Source organism: Rhipicephalus microplus, chromosome 1, assembly GCF_043290135.1.
Source record: "Rhipicephalus microplus isolate Deutch F79 chromosome 1, USDA_Rmic, whole genome shotgun sequence".
Taxonomy (NCBI): domain Eukaryota; kingdom Metazoa; phylum Arthropoda; class Arachnida; order Ixodida; family Ixodidae; genus Rhipicephalus; species Rhipicephalus microplus.
Window position 1 is genome coordinate 31,538,915 of NC_134700.1, and position 23,538 is coordinate 31,562,452.

A 23,538-nucleotide genomic window follows, 5' to 3' on the forward strand; every position below is an offset into this window, starting at 1 on the left:
GACTTTGAGATGGCATCATTTGGCAAGTTAGAAGTGTTGCTCAAAGAGATGTTCATACTCTGAACCTAACTTTGTTGGCAACGTAGCAATGTAGGAGGACAATGTAAGACAGTGAAGTGATTTACATTCAATGTTAATCTGTAGTGCCACAATGGCGTCTAAGCATAATACAGTGGTGCCTTCAGATAAATCATACATAGGAATACAAGCGGTTTTGTGTGAAACGCATCTGGAGTGGCAAAAAATCCTCGATTTTTCATCCTTCGCTTGAAGTAGTTGAAAAGCTGCAATGAGGTCGACCTAAAAGGGCAAGTGCTTGCGAAAAACTGAAAATAGAGTTTTTCGGTAAAAACGTACCAAAACATCTCGTATCAACTAGAATCAAGATAGTGTGACTTTCCACTGCAACGGATGAGTCGATGCCATGCTTGTGTTCCTTGACAACACAAACTGTTTTGCCGCTTCACTGAAACCTATTCTTGTATCTTCATCAACTTGTGGAACTTTCGCAGAGTATCCAGACGACCTGCACATAACGTCTAAGTGCCTTATATTCTCGCAGCGATGACATGTGCGCCGGTGAGCGTTACATGCGGGATTATTTGCAAGGTCATCAGCCACCCTACAACAATGAAAGTTGGAAAGTTTGCGGTGCCTTGTACAGGACACCCCACTGCTTTTGCTTTGCACTTAGCACAACTTGTACATTCACTTCTTCGTTCTGGAGGCTAAGCAGAGCTTTGCGCCATTTTAAATTGGTGAACTGAAGCGTCGTCGTCAAATTCTTTAGCTAGACTCACAGCTTCTTTTTACTACTAAGCGTGTGTATTAGCTCGTGACAGTGTAAGTGAGGAGCTTCCAAGTATTAAGCGCTCACGCAACCGATGATTCGTAGTCTTCGAGATGAGCTGTTCACGTAACATCTCCGCAGCGAGACTTCCAAAATCACAGCTAGCGATGAGAATTCGCAAAGCAGGGACGTATTCTTCCACTGTCTCACATGCATGCTGAGAACGAGGACTGAACCATTGTCGAGCCACAATGACGTTGACGGAACTGTTGAAATGACCCAAAAGCAACGCAATCGCAGAGTCATGCGCGTCGTTTGTCAAGCTGATGTCACCTGTACGCTAAGAGCTGGAAAGAGCACCATTAGCAGAGCCAGTCTATGAATCCAGTGGCTTCAATGCGAAGAAAATCCGCTGCCCCTTCATGCCTCGACAGGTGAGCGGGATCGCTTTGCGGTGGTCGGCTGGAAGATCTGACGCTATAAAGTCACTAGGTACGTCTGAAAAGCTTGCTTGTACTGATCCCATGAGACAGCCAGATGACCAGGCCAAGGCAGGATATGCTGTGGCGGTTGTATTCCCGGAACGCTCGTTTTGGTGATGCAGCAGAAATCAGCAGGAACATTGCAGAACAAGACTACAAGCCACACTCATAATGCACACGCAGCCGTTTCGCTAGCTTCATATCAATGAAATTTTGCATTATGTGACGCGAACGGAGGACGAGAGTAAATGACACGTCAAAAATTGATAATCATAATATGAGTGTCCTGCAAAACATGACTACATGCTACGCTTATAGCGTGCTCGCACTCGTTTCGCTTGCTTCACATGATACAAATTTGCTATCACGTGACTTGAATGGACGGCGAACACAAATTCCAGGCGCATACATGTTAATTATGACATGCAAGCCATGTACAGCATAATTTACCTGCCAACGCTGTTGGAGCTGGCGTTGCAAACGTTACTGGTGCCGTCGTTACGTGACTATAAGTAACATACTTGCATCTTATCTAGATGTGAGTACGCGTAATTTTTTAACGTAACGTCCGCATCGTAACGTTTTGCTGTATTTAAAGTGTCATATTAACCTTGTTTATTCCTGCTTCACATATCATCGATTCTCACTGTACGTGGGATCTGCCATTTTTTTATTGTGAGACCAAGATAACAATATGATTCGAAGGAGGACAGAGCTATCGAGTTGAGGGAAAACGTGTAATCGCTGTTTAAGCGCATACATGATATACGCATCACTTTGCAATTCGAGATGTGGTGTTTCAATACAGAATCAGAACTTCAGGTATCAACTAGTTGCAAAACGTTTTAAGAAGATCTCATTGTCAATAAGGTGTGCGACGCAACAGCTATCTGTAAGAAGTCGAATTGAAGATAAAATGCCGTTTGGAAAGGCGTTTATTAAAATGAAAAGAGCAGAGGACCAAGAACAGATATCTGTAGTACTACAGCAATCACGTCGGTAGTGGTTGAACAACAACTTCCAACAACGGTGTATTGGAGCCGATTACTTAGAAAGCAGCAGATTTATAATAACACGAGGTAGTCCAGCCATAGGCATGAAAACTTGCCAAACATCGCTGGCGAAACACACAATCAAAAACTTTGGAAAAATGTAGTTAGATGACATCAGTTCGCAAAGATGAGTCTAGGTTTCTGCGAAGTTCAGTTACAAACTCAAAGAGCTTAGTAACACACGATAAGCCAGCTAAAAACCATGTTGACTCTAAAAAAGAAGGAATGATTACCCAGATGTCATGCTAATTGTGAGTGCATCATATGATCTACGAGTTTGCAAGCAACCCTTGCAAGCGACATGGGTTGATTGTTCGAAGGAGGCGAGTGGCTGCCGGGCTTGTTTACCGGTGCTATTTAATCAACTTACCCCTCGTTCCGCAGCAAACATTCTGTGATTCACCGAATGAAATTATTTGTTATATAAAACAAAAGAGTGCTCTTGTGCCTTTTCGTATTTTGCCTATAATGCCACGATGGTCAGGGGCACCAGAGCTTTTACTTTTTTCAATTGTCTTCATGTTGTTTTTTTTTCAAAAGTGGTGATAATATAAGGTATTTGGGGAAGAAAAATGATGGGGCGATATATAGCTGTTTTCTTAGGTTCATTTGTAAAAACAGGTGAAAAGTGCTATTTGAATACATTTGATCGCTTGTCAATTGGCACATTAGAGTCGTCAGAGTAACTTTAAAATTGTTATTCGAGCTTTTGCTTGCTGGTAGGACTTTCCAAAATGTTTTTGAGTTAGAGCATACAATGGTCAGGAAGTCGTGGTGAAAGAACTTCTCAAAGCATAAATAGTATTGCGCCGGCATAAAGATTAGTTTTCACATTTTAAAGAAGTTACCAAGCATTTGTAATCGCGGAAAAGGTGCTTTTCCTTTCGTGGCAGCCTTTTTGAACTGTTCGCGAACTATAGGGTTTTTTCCAAATTGTCGCGAATGCGTACCAGAGGTACGTTTAGCTCAACCCAGTGGTGTTAATTTATTATTAAATAACATCCAATTGTCAACTACTGAATGACATGAAGCGGTCTGACAAAGCGAATACGAAAACTCCTAATTCGAGATTAAGTTTGGTGAAGTCGGCCTTGTTGTAATACCTGATGTGTTTAGTGGAGTGCTGTCGTACAGGGCATGGGATGCAAAGGCAAAAGAGGGCTGAGTGATATTAACCTAGACCATCAACGGATTGATTGATATGTGGGGCTTAACGTCCCAAAACCACTATATGATTATGAGAGACGCCGTAGTGGAGGGCTCCGGCAATTTAGACCACCTGGGGTTCTTCAACGTGCACCCAAATCTGAGCACACGGGCACAACACTTCCGCCTCCATCGGAAATGCAGCCACCGCAGCCGGGACTCGAACCCGCGCCCTGCGGGTCAGCAGCCGAGTACCTTAGCCACTAGACCACCGCGGCGGGGCACCATCAACGGATGATAGCAATTTATTTCTACCGCGCTTTAATACAAGAAGGAGATATATATTATTTCTTCCGTGGGTTCATGAACTAACCACTTTCCTAAAGATCATAAAATTATATCAAAAAAACATGCTGGCTTGGTGGTTGCGTGACTTCAGATTTGTCTGAAAACTAAAATCGTCGCAGAGCAATATAATAACACAAGGAAAAGAATAGTACAGATGGCGTGAAACAGAATTTCGTTCATGAATGAAGGAGGCATTACGATCAGGAGCATGGTATAGGACAAAAATCACAGTCGTTTTTGAAGCTAGCAAAACATTAACACACAATATTACCATATTATCTCCTCATGTTTTGTTATCACCCAATTTTAGTGTCAGGAATTCTCAGCGGGAACCACGCCGACACTATTTCAGAAGCTTTGGGATGACAGTAAATCATTTTGCTAAAATTACACCTACTCAATGAGCAGTACAGTTTGTTCTGAGACCTACGTCACCGATAGGAATAACGCTAGACTATTTCATGCAAGTGTTGATGACTGCTTGACATTTGGGGTTTAACGCCTCAAAACCACTATATGATTATGAGAGACGCTGTAGTGGAGGGCTCCAGAAGTTTCGAAAACCTGGGGTTTTGTTACGTGCACGCAAATCTGAGCACATGGGCCTAAAACATTTCTGCCTCCATCGGAAATGCAGCCGGGATTAAATCCCGTGACTTTCCATGGCAAGTGTATAAATAACGACACGCCTAGCCGCTTGTTAGTTGATCGAAGGTCAAAGCCCTGTTCACCGCTATCAGCGCCAGTGACAAGTTCGGCAAGAACAAACAGTTTCTTCTTCAACCTGGAGTCTGCCCCCATTGTTCACGGCACGAACCCGTGACATTTGATGAAGGTGCTGCTTCTCTCATGTACAGGACACCCCCGTCAGGCCTTGAACCCAGCCCACGTCGTGAAGACACCGAGGCCAGCCACGAGCACCGAACAAGTCACAGGCAGCAGTGTTTACTACCGGAGTATGGTCCTGTACAAGACAAGGCTCGGAAAAACATGGCCATGACCTTGACCACGGCCACGATAACAACTGCTGCGTCACAGCCCGCGATATCTTGAGACAGCAGCCAAGAGAACCATTGATTTTACAAGGGTCATTATTTGAAGACCTAAAAATCCTGCTGGAGACCTATGACCGAGTATCTGCCCTCAACAATTGGAACAAGGAATAGAAGCTGCGTCGCGTCTGCTATTATCTAGAAGACGCAGTAATAACCTGGTTTGAGAATTGGGAGTCTGCCCTTCAAACCTGTGATCTCTTCTACGGCGCATTCCTGCCAACGTTCAATAACCTCGCTCGCAAGGTGAAGGCTGCTGCATTGCTGGAGACCTGAATGTGACTGCCTTATGAAAATGTCATCATTTTCACGGATGAAATGACCCGTCTCTTCTGCCATGCTTACCCCGATATGTCCGAGTAGAAAAAGGTACACCTTCCTATGCAAGGAGTCAAGCAAGAACTCTTCGCCGGGCTGATCAGCAACTCTCCGAAGATGGCCACCAAATTTATTTCGGAAGCATCTACGATAGAGAAAGCGCCCGAGATGCGGACACGGCAATACAACCGCAGCTTCTCATCTACAAGCTAAACTGACATCCAAGCGCTAGGAACCGCTGACCTGCTCCAGCTGACCTAAGCGATCATGCAATAACAGCTGCGAAAATTTCTTTCTTCAGCGCAGCCTCACGTGGACTCCATCGTGCACGTCGTACGCCAGGAGATTCAGCAATCCCAGGGCATTTCTCAGCCTGCAGAGTCGCAGTTGTGAGCTATGAGCTATGCTACTGCATTCCGCCGTCATGCCCCTTCTCCGCACCCACGCCAAGACGCCGCTCCGTCGAACTTCCATCGTCAGACGCCACCGCCGTCACTCCCACTAGCGATGTCCTACCATTCGCAAGCGGGACAGCGCAGCGTACCGAGTAAAACCGATGTTGACGTGCACCTAAAACCACCCGCTCTGCTACGACTATGGAGAGGCTGGGCACACCTACCACCGTTGCCAGTACCAGCAGATGGGTCTACGAGGCTTCGACATCAACCCGTCATTTCCACAACGGGGTGAACGACCACATGACTTCACCGACTACCCAGCGAGAGCACAGTCGACACTGCGACCACCTTACCATTCACCGTCGCCAGGCCACTACACGTCACCACAACGCTGCCAGTACACCGGCCCTACTCGGGGTCATTTACCGCGCCCATATTCAGAAAACTAAAGGCAGCCACTGATGAAGATGCGGTTGCTGTACGACGAACTGTTGAAGGTCCTCCGCTGCCGACGACGACGCTGCGACGAAATCTCGAGAGCCCACTGTAACGTCAACGTAATCCTGCTATCGAAACGTCATAGCCAGAAGATGACTTTGTGACGCCACATCGAAGCAGCGATACAAACCGTCGTAGCCGCGATCCGACGCCACGACCAAACTGCAACGCGAAGCGATAAAACTGCAACGCGAAGCGATCAACCACATACCTTTACGTTCTCATTTTTGGCCACAGAGTTACAGCTCTTGTCGACATTCGTGCCGACTATTCTGTCATCAGTGGTACGTTCGCCGGGAAGTTGAAGAAAGTTAGAAACGCCTGGGAAAACCTAGAAATTCGTACAGCTGCAGATCACCCAGTTGCGGCGGCAGGAAGCTGTACAGGCAGAGCCACCATTACCAGCCAGATTTATCCCGCAAGCTTCGTCGCACTGCAGCTTTGCACTAGAGATATCAGCCTTGACATGAACTTCTTAAGCTTTCATGAAGCTGCCATTGAGCACAGAACAAAGTCGATAACACTATCCACTGAAAAAGCACTGCCGCCGCACACGCCGTCAGGAAGGCGCGGTGTAAATGTGCTGAAAGACCAGGTCGCCATTCCTCCTCGCAACAGCGTCAGCATTTTCGTCGGCACTGAATATTCAACAGACATGCAGGGCGTCGTTGAAGGTGACCAGGACCTGCTGATCAACCGCAAAATTGGTGTTGCCAGAGAAATAGCCGAACTATAAGGACCGTACGAAAGATTGGTGCTCACGAACTTCAGAAGCGAGTACAACACGTGAGCAAAGGCACGATGGTTGCGTTCATCAAGGAGATGCTGGAGGCCAGCAACGCTTCCGCCATTACCGATTCTGCCTAATTTACTCCAATGACTCAAGCCCTTCAATCGGCTTTCACCGTTAGTTCGAGCCTTTGACGCATAAACAAGAGCAGCCTAAAATTCTGCTCCTGTTTTACAAAAAGTGATTTTCATCGTCATTGAGAACTTGGCAGACCCCTGTCGTGAAACATTGTATCGTATCAGAAGAAATTGCCAAGCTACTCCGTCAGAGTCCGTACAGAGTTTCAACGTAGGAACGTGAGGTCATAAAGAAATAAGTGGAGGAAATAATACGGGATGACATTACCCAGCCTTCAAAGAGTCAATGGTCATCATCGGTGGTGTTAGCTAAGGAAAAGCATGGAACACTACGCTTCTGCGTTGACGATTGGCGACTCAACAAGATCATGAAGAAGGACGTATACCCTCTCCCCCAAACGGACGACTTCCTTGACCGACTCCACAACGCAAAATAATTTCCATCAATATACCTCAAGGAAGGCTAGTGGCAAATTGAAGTAGTCGAGTGAGACCGAGAAAAGACTGCCTTCATTGCACCACAAGGCACTTAGAGTTCATGGTTAGGACTTTTGGTCTTCACTCGACCAAAGAGCATAACCACGAACCCTAATCATTAAAAAACGGCGCCGTCCTCGACCTGAAGTCGTCCGTACCACGCGCCTCAAGCCATTTCAAGCACGAACCACAGGACTGTGTCGCGCCGTGGTGGTCTAGTGGCAAATGTACTCGGCTGCTGACCCGCAGGTCACGGAATCGAATTTCAGCCGCAGTGACTGCATTTCTGATTAAGGCCGCAATGTTGCAGGCCCGTTTGCTTAGATTTGGCTGCATGTTAAGAACCTCAGGTGGTCGAATTTCATATGGTGGTTTTGGGACGTTAAACCCCACATATCGATCGATCAACCTCAGGACGGTACTTCGATGTTGTTGCTGCGCTTTATTGCTTGTACCTATAATCTAGTTTCCTTAATATGGTACTTTCACTCTTTGTTAAATCATCTAAATGATGTATTTTCCAGAGGGGGGCAACGCCACAATTTATAATGATGTTTTGTTATAACCCCGGTTTACTCTCAGTGATTCTCAGCGCGAACCACGCCAACACTGTTCGAGAATCTTCGGGACGGCAGTAGATCACTTTTTTTAAGATTACGCCCACTTTGTGAACAGTGCAGTTTAATCTGGAACCTACGTCACCGCTAGCGATAACGCAAGGATATTCCATGGCAAGTGTATAAATGCCGACACGCCTCGCCACTTGTCAGTTGATCGACTGTCGACACTCTGTTCGCCCTATAAGTGCAAGGGCCTTTCATTCTTTTTGCGTGGGCGCATGTTCGGCCAGAATAAACAGCTTGAACTTCGACGTCAAGTTAGCTCTTTTCATTTACTTCCTAACCCCATGACATTATCTCGTGTCGACAGTTTATTTTAAGACCACCAGAAGCAACACTTTATTTATTGTAATATGGCCCCGCCGCGGTGGTCTAGTGGTTAAGGCACTCGGCTGCTGACCCGCAGGTCGCGGGTTCGAATCCCAGCTGCGGCGGCTGCATTGAGGCGGAAATGTTGTAGGCCCATGTGCTCAGATTTGGGTGCACGTTAAAGAACCCCAGGTGGTCGAAATTTCCGGAGCCCTCCACTACGGCGTCTCTCATAATCATATAGTGGTTTTGGGACGGTAAACCCCACATGTCAATCAATTTATTGTAATACATCACTCCCACTCCGTCCTATCCTGTCAAGCCGGTGCCATCTGAAGCCACGTTTCCGCAAATATTGCAACGTCGGTGTTGCTATCATTCAGTAGACATTCCATGGCGTCTTTCCATTGACAATCTACGCACATAAGCCATTAAGACGGCCAGGCACTGTCACACGGAATCATTAATGGTTGTGAGGCAAGGTTCGGTAGGGAGAATTTGGGTGACCCGCTCGTTTCAAATTGAGCAATGTCTGCTACCACTGCAAACAAACAACGGTATCAGGTCCTCTATTCTACGAAAATTGCTTGTTGTCAAGCATTAACTTGTCCAAATTTGAATGTTTTACCGCTCTGTATGTCGTGGTCTTAAAGTTTCCTTCGTGCCTGTGAAACCTTAGCTGAGACGTCTTCCGAAGTTCAAAAACTTGTGCCTTAGAGCTTAGGTGGCTATGCCAGATTTTTTTTATTTGTTCTTAAATCTGCCATACTTTACAATGATGGGTTCAGTTTTGCTCTGCTGGTAACGGCCACGCCGATGTGATTCATCAGTTTTGTTCATTTTAAACGGCAAAATGTTTTCGGGCCTTGAATTAGGTTGAACGTCACCGCTCAGCAGTAGGCGACTGAGGCAATCAATGGCATAGGAAAAGTTGCACAAAAGATGAATACGCGAATAAGCGTGCGTATGTTAAGATCTACATTTTACTTTCATGCTATTGTTATTCTTATGTTAAATAATCAACCACATTTTTGTCTGCTCACGCCTGCTGCAGGTTTTTCAATAAACCTACGAGGAACCACTGGGAGGGCGTGGAGATATACAAGATACGACGAAAACTTGCCAAGCGCCGGTGTGACTTTGGCCGGCAAATTTCTGCGGATGAAACCTGCCACTTGACAGAGTGATTCATTCACAGAGGTAACACGAAGGTCGCGAACTGCTTGGACAACCTTCAGGGACAGCCCATTGTTACATTGATTCTTGTGATGAATTTCTCCTATTTCAGGCATTCGTTATGAGTGTACTAATGTTTTGTGATGATGCATCGTCACGTCATTCAGACAGTAAAGACTTCAATTGTAGTAACATTTCCGGGAGACCAACCGTCTACATTTATCAGGACTTGACACCAGAGCAAGCACTACAGTCGTTCGTCTTTCGAACGAATATTGACCCGCTTTTTTCAGTCATCGTTTCTATGTCTCTCCGCGACGTTCGTGTGCACTTTATTTCACAGGACAACTAGTAAAAGCGAAGGAATTGGAACACCTTTTTGACATGATGGAATAAACGTGTTGTCTATAGAGGTCAACATCTTTGATCAATCATTAGGTGATCAGGAATGTGCGTGTTGAAGGTTATACTAGTTTCACTTGTTCTATCAAGCGAGATACCTGTCTTATCCAGCAAAACTGGACAACAAAGATATTTCAATGTATTCATTTGTCTTCCACATCCTGCTAAGAGTATTATTGAAAAGCAGTCGAGGAGTGAAGAAATCGTTACAATTACATGCTGAAAAGAGAAACTCGCTTGACAAAGGGAGGGTAACTTTAGAGCCTTTTATAATACTTGTCACAATTTTCACTTCGCTTCGCTGATATTGTAACATTTCAGTCTTTGAATTGCACAATGAATATGGCATTCATAAGGGAGTCACCTATGCTTTCCTAAATTCTATTCGATGGCACTGCATTTCCCGACTACATTTGCCTTGGTGGAGCCGTCCTAGTGTCTCGATGCATAGTAGAGCTACCAAAGGTGGACTTGAGCTCTTACATGACCATGGTAGCGTCTGGAAGTTGGAAGTGGTACTGGCTTGATGGCGTAGTTCACCAGTGACATGCATTCAGCGATTAGATATCAACCATTATTATAATCAAGAGGCAGGAACGTGAAAAAAAGTGACACGAACGATCCTACACAAAAAGTGTGAGCATGCTTCCTGCTCAAGTCGTTGTTTTTTAAGATCTTGTGCCATAAATTTGAATGAACGTACAGATTTGGCGGCATTCTTCGGCATACATTCGTAGGAAGGCTGGAATTTGAAAGCGTGCGGGTGGTATCAAAATATATTATCAAGCTTTCAAGAGAGTTGGTGTCCTTATGGCAGAAATAAAATGAGAAAACCCTGTTATTACATGCTGAACTTTTTAATACGCACATGTCACGAAAAGAAGCAGCAAGCCTCTACTGTAATGACCGAAGAGTATAATTCGTCGAGAATGTCACCGAGTGTGTGACCAAAGCACTGCAGTGGTTATTATTGGGCGATAGTTTGTTGTGACGCAATGAATACTATCATTAGTAGAGCAGTTTGAGCTCGGTAAGGACGGTGTTGCAAAAAAATTGGTCGGCTATGCGATCCACAAATTCAGCATGCCCCACTTGGAAAGCAAGAACAGTGAAGGAAGAGAGCGCTAGTTACGAAGGAAGAGGCCTTGGGCGGCTAATGGTAAATTCTTGCAGAACGGTAAGACAGGAATATGACTGTGCTTCCGAAGTGCTAGGGAAAAGAGTAGAAGTAGAAATGCTAGAGAAAGTAGAAGTTGGATTCGAACACAGGTACCTGTGGTTTGAATGCAAGCGGTGCAGCTACGCATGTCTATTCATATTGGCCCACACAACAAGAAATAATGGCTTACAATAACAGTGCGTTGGGCGAGTTATTCTATAGCCATTAGCATTTGCGAAAAACAGGAACACGAAGGTGAGATGTTGATGAAAAAGGCCAAAAAGAAGATTACTGCCTGCTCCAGCAGATCCATGGAAGCCACATGAACGCGTCAGATTATATTTCGTCATCTTCAGCCTCACTACACCCACTACAGGACAAAGGCCTTTCCCATGTTCTGCCAATCAGTAAGACGGTAAATTGGGCCAGTTGGTCGGGATCAATTGTGAACTTTGTTGCAGCAACATAAGAAACACAGCGAATGGAAGGAACAAAAGAGAAAAGGAAAGATGGCACTGACTCACAACTGCTCTTTATTGGAAAAAAGATAAACATACACTGTGAAAAAAATTGTCAAATTGTCAAAATTACGGTGAATATACCTGCAGCTCCATTTCCAAGTCTGTGGCCGTCAAAACGACGACAGACCGTCATTTTCAAATGACAGCACAAATTTATCATTTTGATGTGTTTCCCGTCATTTCCAAATACAAGCGAACTGTCAAATTCACAACATTTACATCAGAAAAACGACAAGCCATCATTTTCGAATGACGTCACAAGTTTATTGTATTGATGTGTTTCCCGTCCTTTCAAAATACAAGCAAACCATCAAGTTCATAATATTTACGGCAAAGTAACCAAAAGTTGTCATTTCCAAATGAAGGTATTCTTTCATTATACTGACGTCTTTTTAATGAACTTCATACACAACTGAACTGTCTGAATAACAACCTTTCACCGTCAATAGTTGATGATTTTAGATGAAAGTAAATACTAAGTAGTGTCATTTAACGTCTCTTTTCAATTAAAGCTATAATCAGACCATGAATGTAGCATTTACTTTGTAAGGAGACAGCAGGCTCTCAATGCATTGTCGATAATGGCTCATGAGAACCACTGTGTTTTGTGTCACTATGAATTGTATTGTAGTGTACGTCGCCATGCCACTGTCATTCGACATGGGTAGCACTGCATAAAATATACAACGAAAGCTTTTGTGAATACTTGCACATATATTCTTCAAAGTGTTTTGAGAGAGCTAAGCACCCTTTGAGCTACTCCGCTGACTCTGGCTTTACCACAGCATTTAGTCGGGATGATCTGCCCCTTGTACATAGGAACGAAAATAGAATGATAAAATGAATACATATTCCATAAACTGTGCCAAGCACATACTTGAGGTTCAGAAGTGAAACGCTGGAAATGTGTCAACTGCACTAACTTGTGTGATACAGACACTGCATTATGAAATAAAGAACACCAGACTAAAACTTTGTGCAGCAAACGTAATGGTTATTGTCATATGCTGAAAATATGGGAGCATAAAAAACAGAAAACACTAATACATTAGAGTAATGCGAAAAAGTTGTGTTTTTTATAAAAAACGCTAAACATGCAGCATATTGCAACTTTTTGCCGAAGCAAAATAATAAAATAAAATGAGTAACCTATCAGAGTCTTGAAGGACTAGCTTATTGACATTAACGAAAACACTGTATCATTATAATTTATCAAAGCAACAATAATGTATAAATTACTTAGTGTGACACAGTTTATCTTGGGTACCTAAAGTTTAAGGTGCCGTCAACCGTAGGCAACACAATTTTTTTGCAAAATGTAATGGCTCAAAAAATTTTACTCACACTCACATGTACCTGCACGATTCTTTTTCAGCATGATCGTAGATGGTCGAAAATTGAGCGGGTACGCTTGATATGAAACGACCTAAAGCATTTGACATGGCCACTGAAATGGATGGGATACTTTGCCTTTAATGACCCAGGTGTTACTCTTAAATAAACACATAACACCTGTCAGTGAAAATAGTTTTACAAACAAATATTGCATGAAACATAAAAATAAAACGTCGTTGAGTTGCAACTAACTATCATATGCTTCTTGAAAAAGACATCTTTAGGAAACAAAATAGGAATGCAGAATGTATCTCAAGTTTGGTGGCATAGGCACAATGTAAAAGACAAGCGATTCATGCGTTAAATGCACATTTTAAAGGTGAACGTATTCGACAGAAATCTGTCTGGCTGGGTCTTTAGACCAAAAGTGGCTGGTGAACCTAATTATTCATATAAATGGAAAAAACACTCATTTTTTGCGTTTTGAGGTAGCCTCATTCTGAAATAACTAGTGCATTACACCTGTGATATATTAGAGGATAAGGTCGGGACTGCTGTCCGCCCCGCCGCGGTGGTCTAGTGGCTAAGGTACTCGGCTGCTGACCCGCAGGTCACGGGTTCGATTCCCGGCTGCGGCGGCTGCATTTCCGTTGGAGGCGGAAATGTTGTAGGCCCGTGTACTCAGATTTGGGTGCACGCTAAAGAACCCCAGGTGGTCAAAATTTCCGGAGCCCTCCACTACGGCGTCTCTCATAATCAAATGGTGGTTTGGGGACGTTAAACCCCACAAAGCAATCAAGGTCGGGACTGCGTAAAGTTCCTCTCACCATCTGCATATAGCACAGTTTACAGATGCAATCAGGCCATAGAAAAAGAGTATTTCAGTTACAAACTTCATAATCATGCATTGTTGCTTGAGACGGCCTTTCCACAAGCGTACTTGTCTTCTTTAAGGCTGCAGCCTTGAAGAATACAAGTTTACTTATCAAAAAGTTTTCTCCAGTGACACTCCCCGTTCTCAAATTTTTCATCTCTATCTTTCCAAGAACTTTTGCCTTGAATAACAAGCTTAGCTCCACAAGTAGTGTTTTGAGCAAAAAAAAATTCTAAATGGCATACTCACCAATGACAGCTAGATGAGGTGTTGCTGACATTCCCTCCGGGCTCTCTTCTCCTGCATGCTGGGAATTCACAAGCAAAAATTCAGTTAGACTCGGGAGAAAAATTGTAATAGCCAGACATACCTATCCAAATGACACGTCATAACCAAACTTCTAAAGGCCGCCTTGCATTCTTTAACGTAAGCAGCTGATAACGCAGTCTATATTATAAGCCTACACGCTGTTCAAGGAGAGAAAATACATGACAAATAAAAAATACAAAGAAGACGTCATTTTGACTTTTATAAACGCCTCCTTCACAATGAGGCCAGACAGCTGTGGCTTGGGTGCGTGGGGATAGTAGGCCTGGGCATCAAGTTAAATGTATTACTTTAAAACACATAATTTAGGATTTGGTCTGTCTTTACAAATGAAATGCGCGTGTAACCAGAAACGGTAAAACAAGTAGACTGAATAAAAAATTGTGAGAGATTCAGTACATACCTCGCTTGGCCGTGTGGAAGTTTAAGTGACATCTATAACCAAATATGCTTCAATCTGACCTGTCTACGCCAGAAGGTGTCCGTTGACCCTTCAGACCAGGCCTGTGAACTAAAGACAATTGAACCTATTAGCAGTCAGTGATTGATGTCTATTATACAGCTATATGCAGTAACTTGCATACAAACTTGCAAGCACTTGACACATCTCCTAGAGTTGTCCTAAGCCTACTGCGTTTTAAGTGCTTGCGCATATCGATAACGCTCCATTTAACTCCACTTTGTCAATTCTTACGAAGTAAATATCCGCTGGTTTCATAAGCAGCAACTTTTCTTTTAACCAATTCAGTCTGCCCACACGCATGATTGCTCTTCGTACATTGTTTCTCAAAATACACTCTGTTTTTCCCATCTTGGTCTTTCTTCCGCGGTGTATTTAGGCTTCCATGTGCATTTACAAGCTAAGGTTGCTTTAAATTGCGATTCGTAAAGCAGAGTAGAATTGACCGATCGTAACTAGATACCAACGTCTGTATTTTATGCCTGCTAGCGGTCGAGCACCACACTAAGAAATTGCGGAAGAGGTGCAGTTTTCAGCCACAGTATTAGACTAAAAAAACTATTCCTGGTTGACGTATAATTTAACAAATTCGCGGCTGTATCTTCCACATTATTTAGTTCCTCAGACAAGTGATAATCATCGTGGGCTTATAGCGCAGGTAATATAACGAACAGAAGAAAAAGAAGAACAAAAAGTGCTTACGAAACATCTTCACCAGGTACTTTCAATGTTTTCAGTGGTACATAAAATTATAACGCGCTCGACCAATCGATTCCAGTCCTTGCAACGTTAACCACTTTCTAACGCGATCGAAAGTGTGCGATAAGTCCCATAAACACGCGCTAATGCTCCTCGTACGCTCACGTTTTCTTTTCTCTTTTTTTTCACAGAAAGAGAATTTTTCTTTTTTTATCATTAAACACAAGCTGACACCTGAAAATCACTGCATGTGGTTCAGCCTCGGCGCGAAAGTACCTCCCAAGGCGGTGGTGTCGGGCTAACTCCAACGTGCATGCACGTCGCCCGAATGCACACTGCAGGTAGGGAATTCACGCAGACGTGTGAAAGAAGTCAGCTCCACAACCCTCGAAAACTAGCGCGTGCTTCATCGCTACTCGCAAACTAGCTGACGTGTTAAAACCATGGACCGCCGAAGGATGTAAACAGACGAAAGAAGTATGTAAGCACACTCATCTAGCGGCTGGGTGTAGGCTGGAGCGTTGAGTAGAACGCGCGTTACACTGGCCCTTGGTCTTTCCAGTAAACCACGCAAGAAATACGACAAAATGATGCACCAAGCTGCAGGCTTCTTCCCAGCGCGAAAGAAAAAAAACTCGCAGAAAGGTCGAAGAAACACGATGAAACAGGTTGGCAATGCATGCACCGGCTCCCTCGAGTGTCTTTCTCTCTGTCAGACAGAGCAGCGGCGGCATCCTTTCCACTGTCTCGTGGAGGTGTGACTTCAAGAGGGTGTGAGAAAAAGTGAGATGTCACATGACGTGTGGTAGCCAACCGAAGCACACTGAAAGCTTTTCTCTCTTTCTATCTCTCATCTCTGCTTCTTTCCGCTCGCTGAATGACGGCGGAGCCCCCATTTTTCGCATTTGACGCCAACGACTCGTCAAAATAGATGAAGAGATGGTTGTCAAAATGAGGTCCCGTTTTTACAGTGTATATATACGTAGGTACTGAACGCTTACATCACGACATGCGCCGAACAAGAGGTGCACTGAGGCAGCGTTGCCACACATATAGCGATAAACCAGAGTGGCCTTAATCTAAATCTGAATTCTGTTTTATGTAGTTTGACAGATGGCTCACTCATGGACATGCTACCCCTAATCTTTATAAGATACGCCTCGTTGATTTCTCTCGTTAGTCGGTTAGGTTGATCGAAGGTGATGGTGGTTTTCTAAAAAAACTGGACGAAAACCACATGACCTGCAATGCTCCGATAGATGAAGTCGCGCGGTCCCCTGAAGAGAGAACTCATGATCCCTTAAACGAACATTCACACATCGTTTCGTTTGTCCTATGTGCTCTCTACCACACGATAATTTAGTCAAATACACAGCTTTTTTCCCGCATGCAATGTACTTGTTCTTGTGATTAACAGCGCATTTTTATTTGGCTTATTTGTCCTTCAGCTCATTAGCAACCATCGCACAAATGCGACCTACCTTATGTTTCGCGGGAAACAAAACGTCAACGCCGCACTTTCAACCTACGTCTTAGCTCGTGCGCCACTTTGTATACATAACGAACAACTTCTCTTCTTTTTTTTCATGATGTTTTCTTTGAACTCCTCTGTGTTTCACGAGCTTAACGTTCCGAACCAGGGACTTACACACAGATAAAATTACCTTGTCAGAATACACAGCATCTACTAAGCGTTTGACCGGTTTATGAAAGGCAGAATTTGACGCGTGCACGCAGGATTTTCCCAGCGGTGCATTTAGAATTGTCTTTGCAATTGCTCTGTTCACAATCTTAGAGTGGCAAGACTTGTAGCTCAAGATATGCCTTACTGATCTTTGATCGTATTTCCAACACAGATGATTTTTACCAAAAGTTGCCTTTAGAGACAGTAGGATTGGGCGTGTTGGTATAACATAATAAAGAACGATAAAAAGCTGTTCATTTGCTTGTCGGCGTGATGTTCTTATGCATTGTCATTGTGTTTCGCGCATGACTATTGAAACCGGTAACTGTATAAAAGCGAAGACCTTCGCAAGAAATAAATTGTTGCCAGTTCAGCGCTCTGTCTCGTCTCTTCTCCTGCCCTTCCGGCCCTGTCGTTTGCGTTAGTGAGCCTTCTTTATCAAGTTAGCTTTAGGTCCAGAAACTGATGCTCGTGTAGGGAGGTTTATTGGGTGAACTTAACAGGCATGCGAAAGATCCGAGATAGCCCCAGGAGGAGGAAGATGGTGGTGCTCAAGCGCCATTCTCGTGGTACCTTTCTCTGCGATGATGCTGGTTCTTCTCTTGTGTTGTCATCATGTCTTTGTTATAACTGCCCCCTTCGAGAAAGATAAAGGCATTCTGGTGATCTAACAGGTGGGAACAAGCGGGTCGAAGTACAGCTTCAAGTGGTTCGATGATTGATGTGTGGGGTTTAACGTCCCAAAGCCACTATATGATTATTAGAGACACCGTAGTGGAGGGGTCCGGAAATTTCGACCACCTGGGATTCTTTACCGTGCACCCAAATCCGAGCACACGGGCCTACAACATTTCTACCTCCATCAGAAATGCAGCCCCCGCAGCCGGGATTCAAACCCGCGACCTGCGCGTCAGCAGCCGAGTACCTTAACCACTAGACCACCACGGCGGGGCAAACTTCAAGCGGTCCACATGAACAATATCGGGTCTATGCCAAAGATGGTCACCCAGCGGCGTAAGCGGTTCAATGGCGTAATTGATGGGCGATGTGTGATCTACCACGCGGTATGGACCATGGTAATTAGAAAGTAGCTTGGTAGACCAACCAGGTGCGAAGGGTGGTACATAAAGCCATACAAGGGTTCCGGGGTGAACTTTGCGGCAGGATGGTGGTCGTCATCGCGGGACTCTTTCTGGCGTTGCCGGTCAGCCGTAGTAAACTGCTCTGCTAGTTGGCAGCATTTTTCGGTGTGACGGGTGGCTTCGGGCACGGTCATGCACTTAGATGCATCTTGTGCGTATGGCAGCGAAGTGTCAATTGTGCACGATTGTTGACGTCCGTATAGAAGGAAGAATAGGGAAAAGCCGGTGGCGACTTAGGTAGCGGTGTTGTACGCATAGGTCGCAAACGGAAGAACCATGTCCCAGTTCGTTTGGTCAGATGACACATGCATCGCGAGCATGTCACCCAGATTTCGATTAAACCGCCTAGTCAGGCCTTTTGTCTGCGGGTGATAATCAGTACTCATGTGGTGTAAAATATTACACTGGCGTAGACGCGTTTGAATTACGTCGGATATATAAATACACGGCCCCGGTCACTGACGAGGTCACGAATAGGGCCATGTTGTAACATAAAACGATGGAAGATGAAAGCTGTGACGTTCTGAGCGGTCGCAGTAGGAAGATCAGTGGTTTCGGCGTACCATGTCAGGTGATCTACAGCAACAATAGCCCATCAATTACAAGCTGTGGTCAATGGCATTGATCCATAAAGGTCAATTCCGACACGATCGAATGGGCGGTCGGAGCGCGGTAGCGGCTGTAGTGAAGCTGCGCTTAGATTCGGTGGCTGTATCCGTCGTCGACACTCGTGGCAGCCACAAATAAACTGTCGGACAAAAGTAAACATCCCACGCCAGTAGTACTACTTCTTTAAACTTTCGCGTGAGCGCATTGCGGGTAGAAGTGAAACGATGCACAGATTGTAGAGCACAGTTTTGGGGAATGCCGAGCTGCCACTCCCTCTCGCACGAAGTCTTTTAATTGTGCGAGCAGGTTTGTCTGGTCAGTCATGACGTCTAGTGCGGCCACTGGTTCGATTATCTGGAATTATTGTCGCGTCTGAGCTCGTTGCCTCCGCAATTCATCATAGCTCCGACACTAAGTCAGCACTTCGTCCACAGTGCTAGAAGACTCGCGAGAAGCATCTGAAAAACGTCATTGTCGATGCCCTTTATAAAATGCTGTATCTTTGCACTCTCGCTCAGGGAAGCATCGACACGCGCGCAGAGATCAATTACATTTTCTATATATGAGGTGAAAGTTTCACCTGGCTCCTGTGCCCGAGTGTGCAGACGTTGTTCGGCGCGTCGCTTCCATAAGTCAGGGCGACAAATAAAGGCGCATATCGCCTTCTTGAAGGCGGACCAGCTTGCGAGCTCGGTTTCGTGGTTCGTATACCAAAGCTTGCCAACGTTTGTGAGTTAAAAATTGACAGTGCCCAACTTAGCAACGTCATCCCACCCGTTGAGTCCACTGACTTTTTCGTTGACGACAGCCAGTCCTCAACATCCTGGTCTTGATTGCCCGCAAAGATCGGCGGGGGTCTCACTGGTGAACTGGGCCAGGGCAAGTAGCGGCTGCGAGAGGTACTGTTTGTTGGGCAGCGTCAAATTGCATTGTCGATGGCAGGGTGCGGAATGACAGTTCTAGGGCATAGGCGGTTCGGTTACTCTTCACGATCCACCAAATGCAATGAGGTTTACTGGAGGAACCTAACGGACAGGTGGAAGATCTGAGATAGCCACAGGACGAGGAAGATGATGGTGCTCGAGCGCCAATCCCGTGCTGCCTTTCTCTGCGATGATGCTCGTTGTTCTCTGGTGTTGTCATGATTTATTCATTATACTCGCAGTTCTTAGAGACTTCGTGAATAAAGGCGATACCTAAACCTTGCTGACTGAGCAACTTGAGAATGTCACCATTGTCCTTATGGTTAATGCAATTGTGGCGAAAATCACAAAATCATTGAATTAACTAAAAACGGCCCCGGCACGGTGGTCTAGTTGCTAAGGTACTCGGCTGCTGACCCGCAGGTCGCGGGATCAAATCCCGGCTGCGGTGGCCTCAATTCCGATGGAGGTGGAAATGTTGTAGGCCCGTGTGCTCAGATTTGGGTGCACGTTAAAGAACCCCAGGTGGTCGAAATTTCCGGAGCCCTCAACTACGGCGTGTTTCATAATCATATGGTGGTTTTGGGACGTTAAACTCAACATATCTATCATAACAAAAAACGGCACTGAAGAACTTACTAAGTTAACCCTTCAGTTGCCTGTCAATGTAGTCTAAAACAATGTCTCTTACGACAGGGCCACTCAAGACCCTCTGCAGACGCTCGACTTTTGTACAGCCGCGACCACGTCTGTGTATAGCGCGCGAACAGCCGGCCTTGCTCTGCGGCGTGGCACCTCGCGGTCATTGTGGGCTGTGACGTCACGCGCACAAGAGCAGGCGTGCCTTGCAAATATACAGGCATGCTCTGCTCGAGTGAGAAGGGTCGAAGGTGTGCCTGCTTAACTGAAGATCTGCGATCCATCGGTGTGCTTTTATCAAATCTATGTCTTAAGACGAAGCGCATTTCAACTGATAAAACGTGCCTGCATAAGTGATGGAAGCTGTGTGGCTGTTTTCATGCATGCGAGTACAGCAAGATATGATAAGTTCAATAGCTGTGTAAAAGAAAAAAAAAAGTCTAGACGGCCATAGAATCAAAACAGTTACAAATATTGCGTTGTTTTGCACTATGTGTTATCAGTCGCAACGCGCTTCTTCTGATGAAATAGATAGGACGAAAGCACTCTGAAGGAGCGCCGATTTGCAGTTAAACAAGCCAACCTGTCAAGACGTCAGCCGTGCAGAGCAGGCCTGTACATCTGTAAGGTTGCGGATGCTTCTGTGCACGCAACGTCAAAACCCGCAACGACCGCAAGTTGTCGCACCGCAGAGCAAGGCTGGCTGCTCGTGCGCTATACACAGACGCTGCCGTGGTTGTACATAAAAACCCCCTGCCACAACACTAAGATATTCTCCAGGTAAAGTGACAAAAGTTCAAAAAATGATTGTAAAGAAATACCGCAACCATATATAAAAAATCCTTGATCGTTTTTGAACATTCTACAGTCTTTTACGCATTTATTAACTTGGCTATGCGGAAGGAAATATTACGCTCAAGGCGCCACATAAGCTCAACGAGTCATTCGTTAGGTACTCGCACGCAGAATCACAATCCGGTATGTGGAAAGGGTCAAAAGTGTTCACGCGTGCAAGGTTCCTTTGAGAAAAAAAAACGCGAATGGTCTGACAAACTGCCAGCTCTCTTTTTTTGAGACTATAGCCCAGAAAGTCATTCACGCGTGCAAGCTTCTTTAAAAAAACCGAATGGTCTAACAAACTGCCAGCTACCTTTTCCTGAGATTATAGCCCAGAAAGGCATGTCTTACTTGTGCGATTTCACCGTAAAGAAAACCTGCATTACAGGTTTTTTGCCCTCTTTATGCTGGTTACCAAACGTTGCAAAATAAAACCTTCTAACATAAAAAGCGCTCAGTTCTTTACTTCTGTAGCTTTAACACTGACACGCCTGAAATTTTTTTAATTGCTGCCTCACTCTTTCGTTAATACGCTTTGCAATTTACTATTGCGAAGTATCTTTCTTTGTCGGCTACTAGTACACGCAGTGTGTTTTCACAAAAGAAATCCACTAATGGCCTTAGCGAGTCCTTGACCGCCACCCCCCCTGCGCCTTTCCCGTTCTGACAATGGTATCAACACTGTCTGAAACACACCTTGAACGCAAATCCTCGTTGGCACAACTTGAGATCGTGATCGCTGTGGCTACCTTTTCAAAGTCATTCAGATGAGGTTCGAACCAGTACTTCGGCCCAAGTTCCAGCACCCTCTCATGTTCTCCCATTTTTGGCGTTGCACTTATATAAGCACAAGGCCCTGTACCAGGTTTCTTTTCTCCTTTGCTGGAAGCGTCGGACTTAAAATGCCCCAGAAGAGTTCTCTGGCGCATTGTACGTCCGACGCTTCATCAGCCGGCAGTTCTTGTGGTTGTCGTCCCCTTTTTGAGAAAACCGCCATGATCTTCAAGCATCCTAACCAATTCACAAGAGAAATCGCTAAGGCCTATAATACAAAGATTAGGGGTAGCATGTGCATAACTAAACGTTCCGTCACACTACATGAAGAAAATTTAGTTATTTAGGCCACTATTTATTATCACCGTAAGTGGGACAACGCTGCCTCGGTGCACATCTTTTTCTGCGCATGTCGTGATGTAAGCTGCCAATTCCCATTGCCCATATATATATATATATATATATATATATATATATATATATATATATATATATATAAATATATGTATAGGCAGACATGGTGGTTGAGTGGCAGTAGCGTTGCATATAGTCCAGTAGATTCTCCGTGAGCGGTCACAACGTGGTTTCTTTCGACGTTTCGGCCTAGCGTCTGGCCTTCATCAAGATTAAAGGTACAGTTTGTTGGTGCTCAGCTTTATACGATCTCAAATCAGAGGGCAAGAAAAGAGTGGAAACAGACGAAAAAAAAGAAACAAAAGAAAATAGAAAGAAAGAAAAGAAAAGGAAAACAAAAATAATATACGACGGACTCCCTTCGGGCGCCCCCCTTCCCTTCTTCCTTCCACTCTCTCCCCTTTCTCCCCTTCACCTTTCTGATGTCAGCGGTCTTTGTATGCTTCCTTTCAGTAATGCATTCCTCCCGGCCAGAAGGCGCCTCCTGGCGCTGGCGAATCGGTGTGGGGCAAAAAAGAGCTTTTTAGGAAGTTCTAAGCCTTTAACTACTCGGAGTCCAGTCAACATTTTGTCGTAGAAAGAGGGGTTCTGCGTATTGTGGCCGAGGCTGGTAAGCGGGCATTTTAGGAAAATCTAGGCCTTTAACTACTCGGCGACCCGTCAATGTTTCGTCGTAAAGAGGGGTGCCCTGTATTGCGGCAGAGGCTGGTAAGCGGGCGCAATGCGAATTCCTTGCCCACTTCCGGATTACGCTTGTAGTGGGGGCCTCCCGGCTGTGCACAGGGTTGCTGTTGAGCATCTCATGCATAGCACAATTGATTGGGTAGTAAAATAAAACAGAAAACAGAAGACAGCTGCACTTAGGAAGAGTAGTTACACTTGGAATTGTTTTGGGTTGTCCAGTGCCCTTCGCGGCTGCAGTGCCGTGAACTCAGTTACTATTTTCATTATTGCCGTTATTGTTTTCTAATGCTTTAATTGCTGCAAGTGTACCAGGATTCTCATTTATTCCTCTATCGAAGGTGTTAAATCGGTGGATAAGGTATGACTCTCGTTGTTCACGTTCTTGATTTGATTTATATCCCATCTCTAAGAGCGTTACTTATACTTTGTCGAATGCATGGTCGGGAAGACTGAGATGTTTTGATAGAGGTAGACTTGGGGCTGATTTTGCATGGGCTCTGTGATTATTGAAGCGAATCCTAA

General features: G+C 44.9%; 2 protein-coding genes across 13 annotated transcripts in view; one reads left to right on the top strand and one right to left on the bottom strand.

Annotated features, from left to right (window-relative positions):
- Positions 1-10,294, top strand: part of LOC119178032 (uncharacterized) — a 653,511-nt gene extending 643,217 nt beyond the window's left edge. For 6 of the 10 annotated variants that reach the window (XM_075892549.1, XM_075892220.1, XM_075892616.1 and 3 more), the window contains one exon: positions 9,412-10,294. In XM_075892549.1, coding sequence (XP_075748664.1) covers positions 9,412-9,423 — 12 coding nt within the window. In that variant the 3' untranslated portion in view covers positions 9,424-10,294. The remainder of the gene's footprint in view (positions 1-9,411) is intronic. The other 4 variants (XM_075892729.1, XM_075892862.1, XM_075892988.1 and 1 more) reach the window with 2 other exon arrangements.
- LOC142814474 (uncharacterized) overlaps positions 1-16,080 on the bottom strand; it is an 84,781-nt gene extending 68,701 nt beyond the window's left edge. Inside the window, exons 1-3 of one of the 3 annotated variants that reach the window (XM_075893448.1) lie at positions 15,800-16,080; positions 14,555-14,662; positions 14,074-14,131 (exon numbers count right to left, since the gene is read on the bottom strand). The gene's annotated coding sequence lies outside the window, so the exon portion shown is untranslated. Of the gene's footprint in view, positions 1-14,073; positions 14,206-14,554; positions 14,663-15,313; positions 15,443-15,799 lie in introns of those variants that run through there. The other 2 variants (XM_075893373.1, XM_075893498.1) reach the window with 2 other exon arrangements.
- Between the last annotated feature and the right edge of the window lie 7,458 nt (positions 16,081-23,538).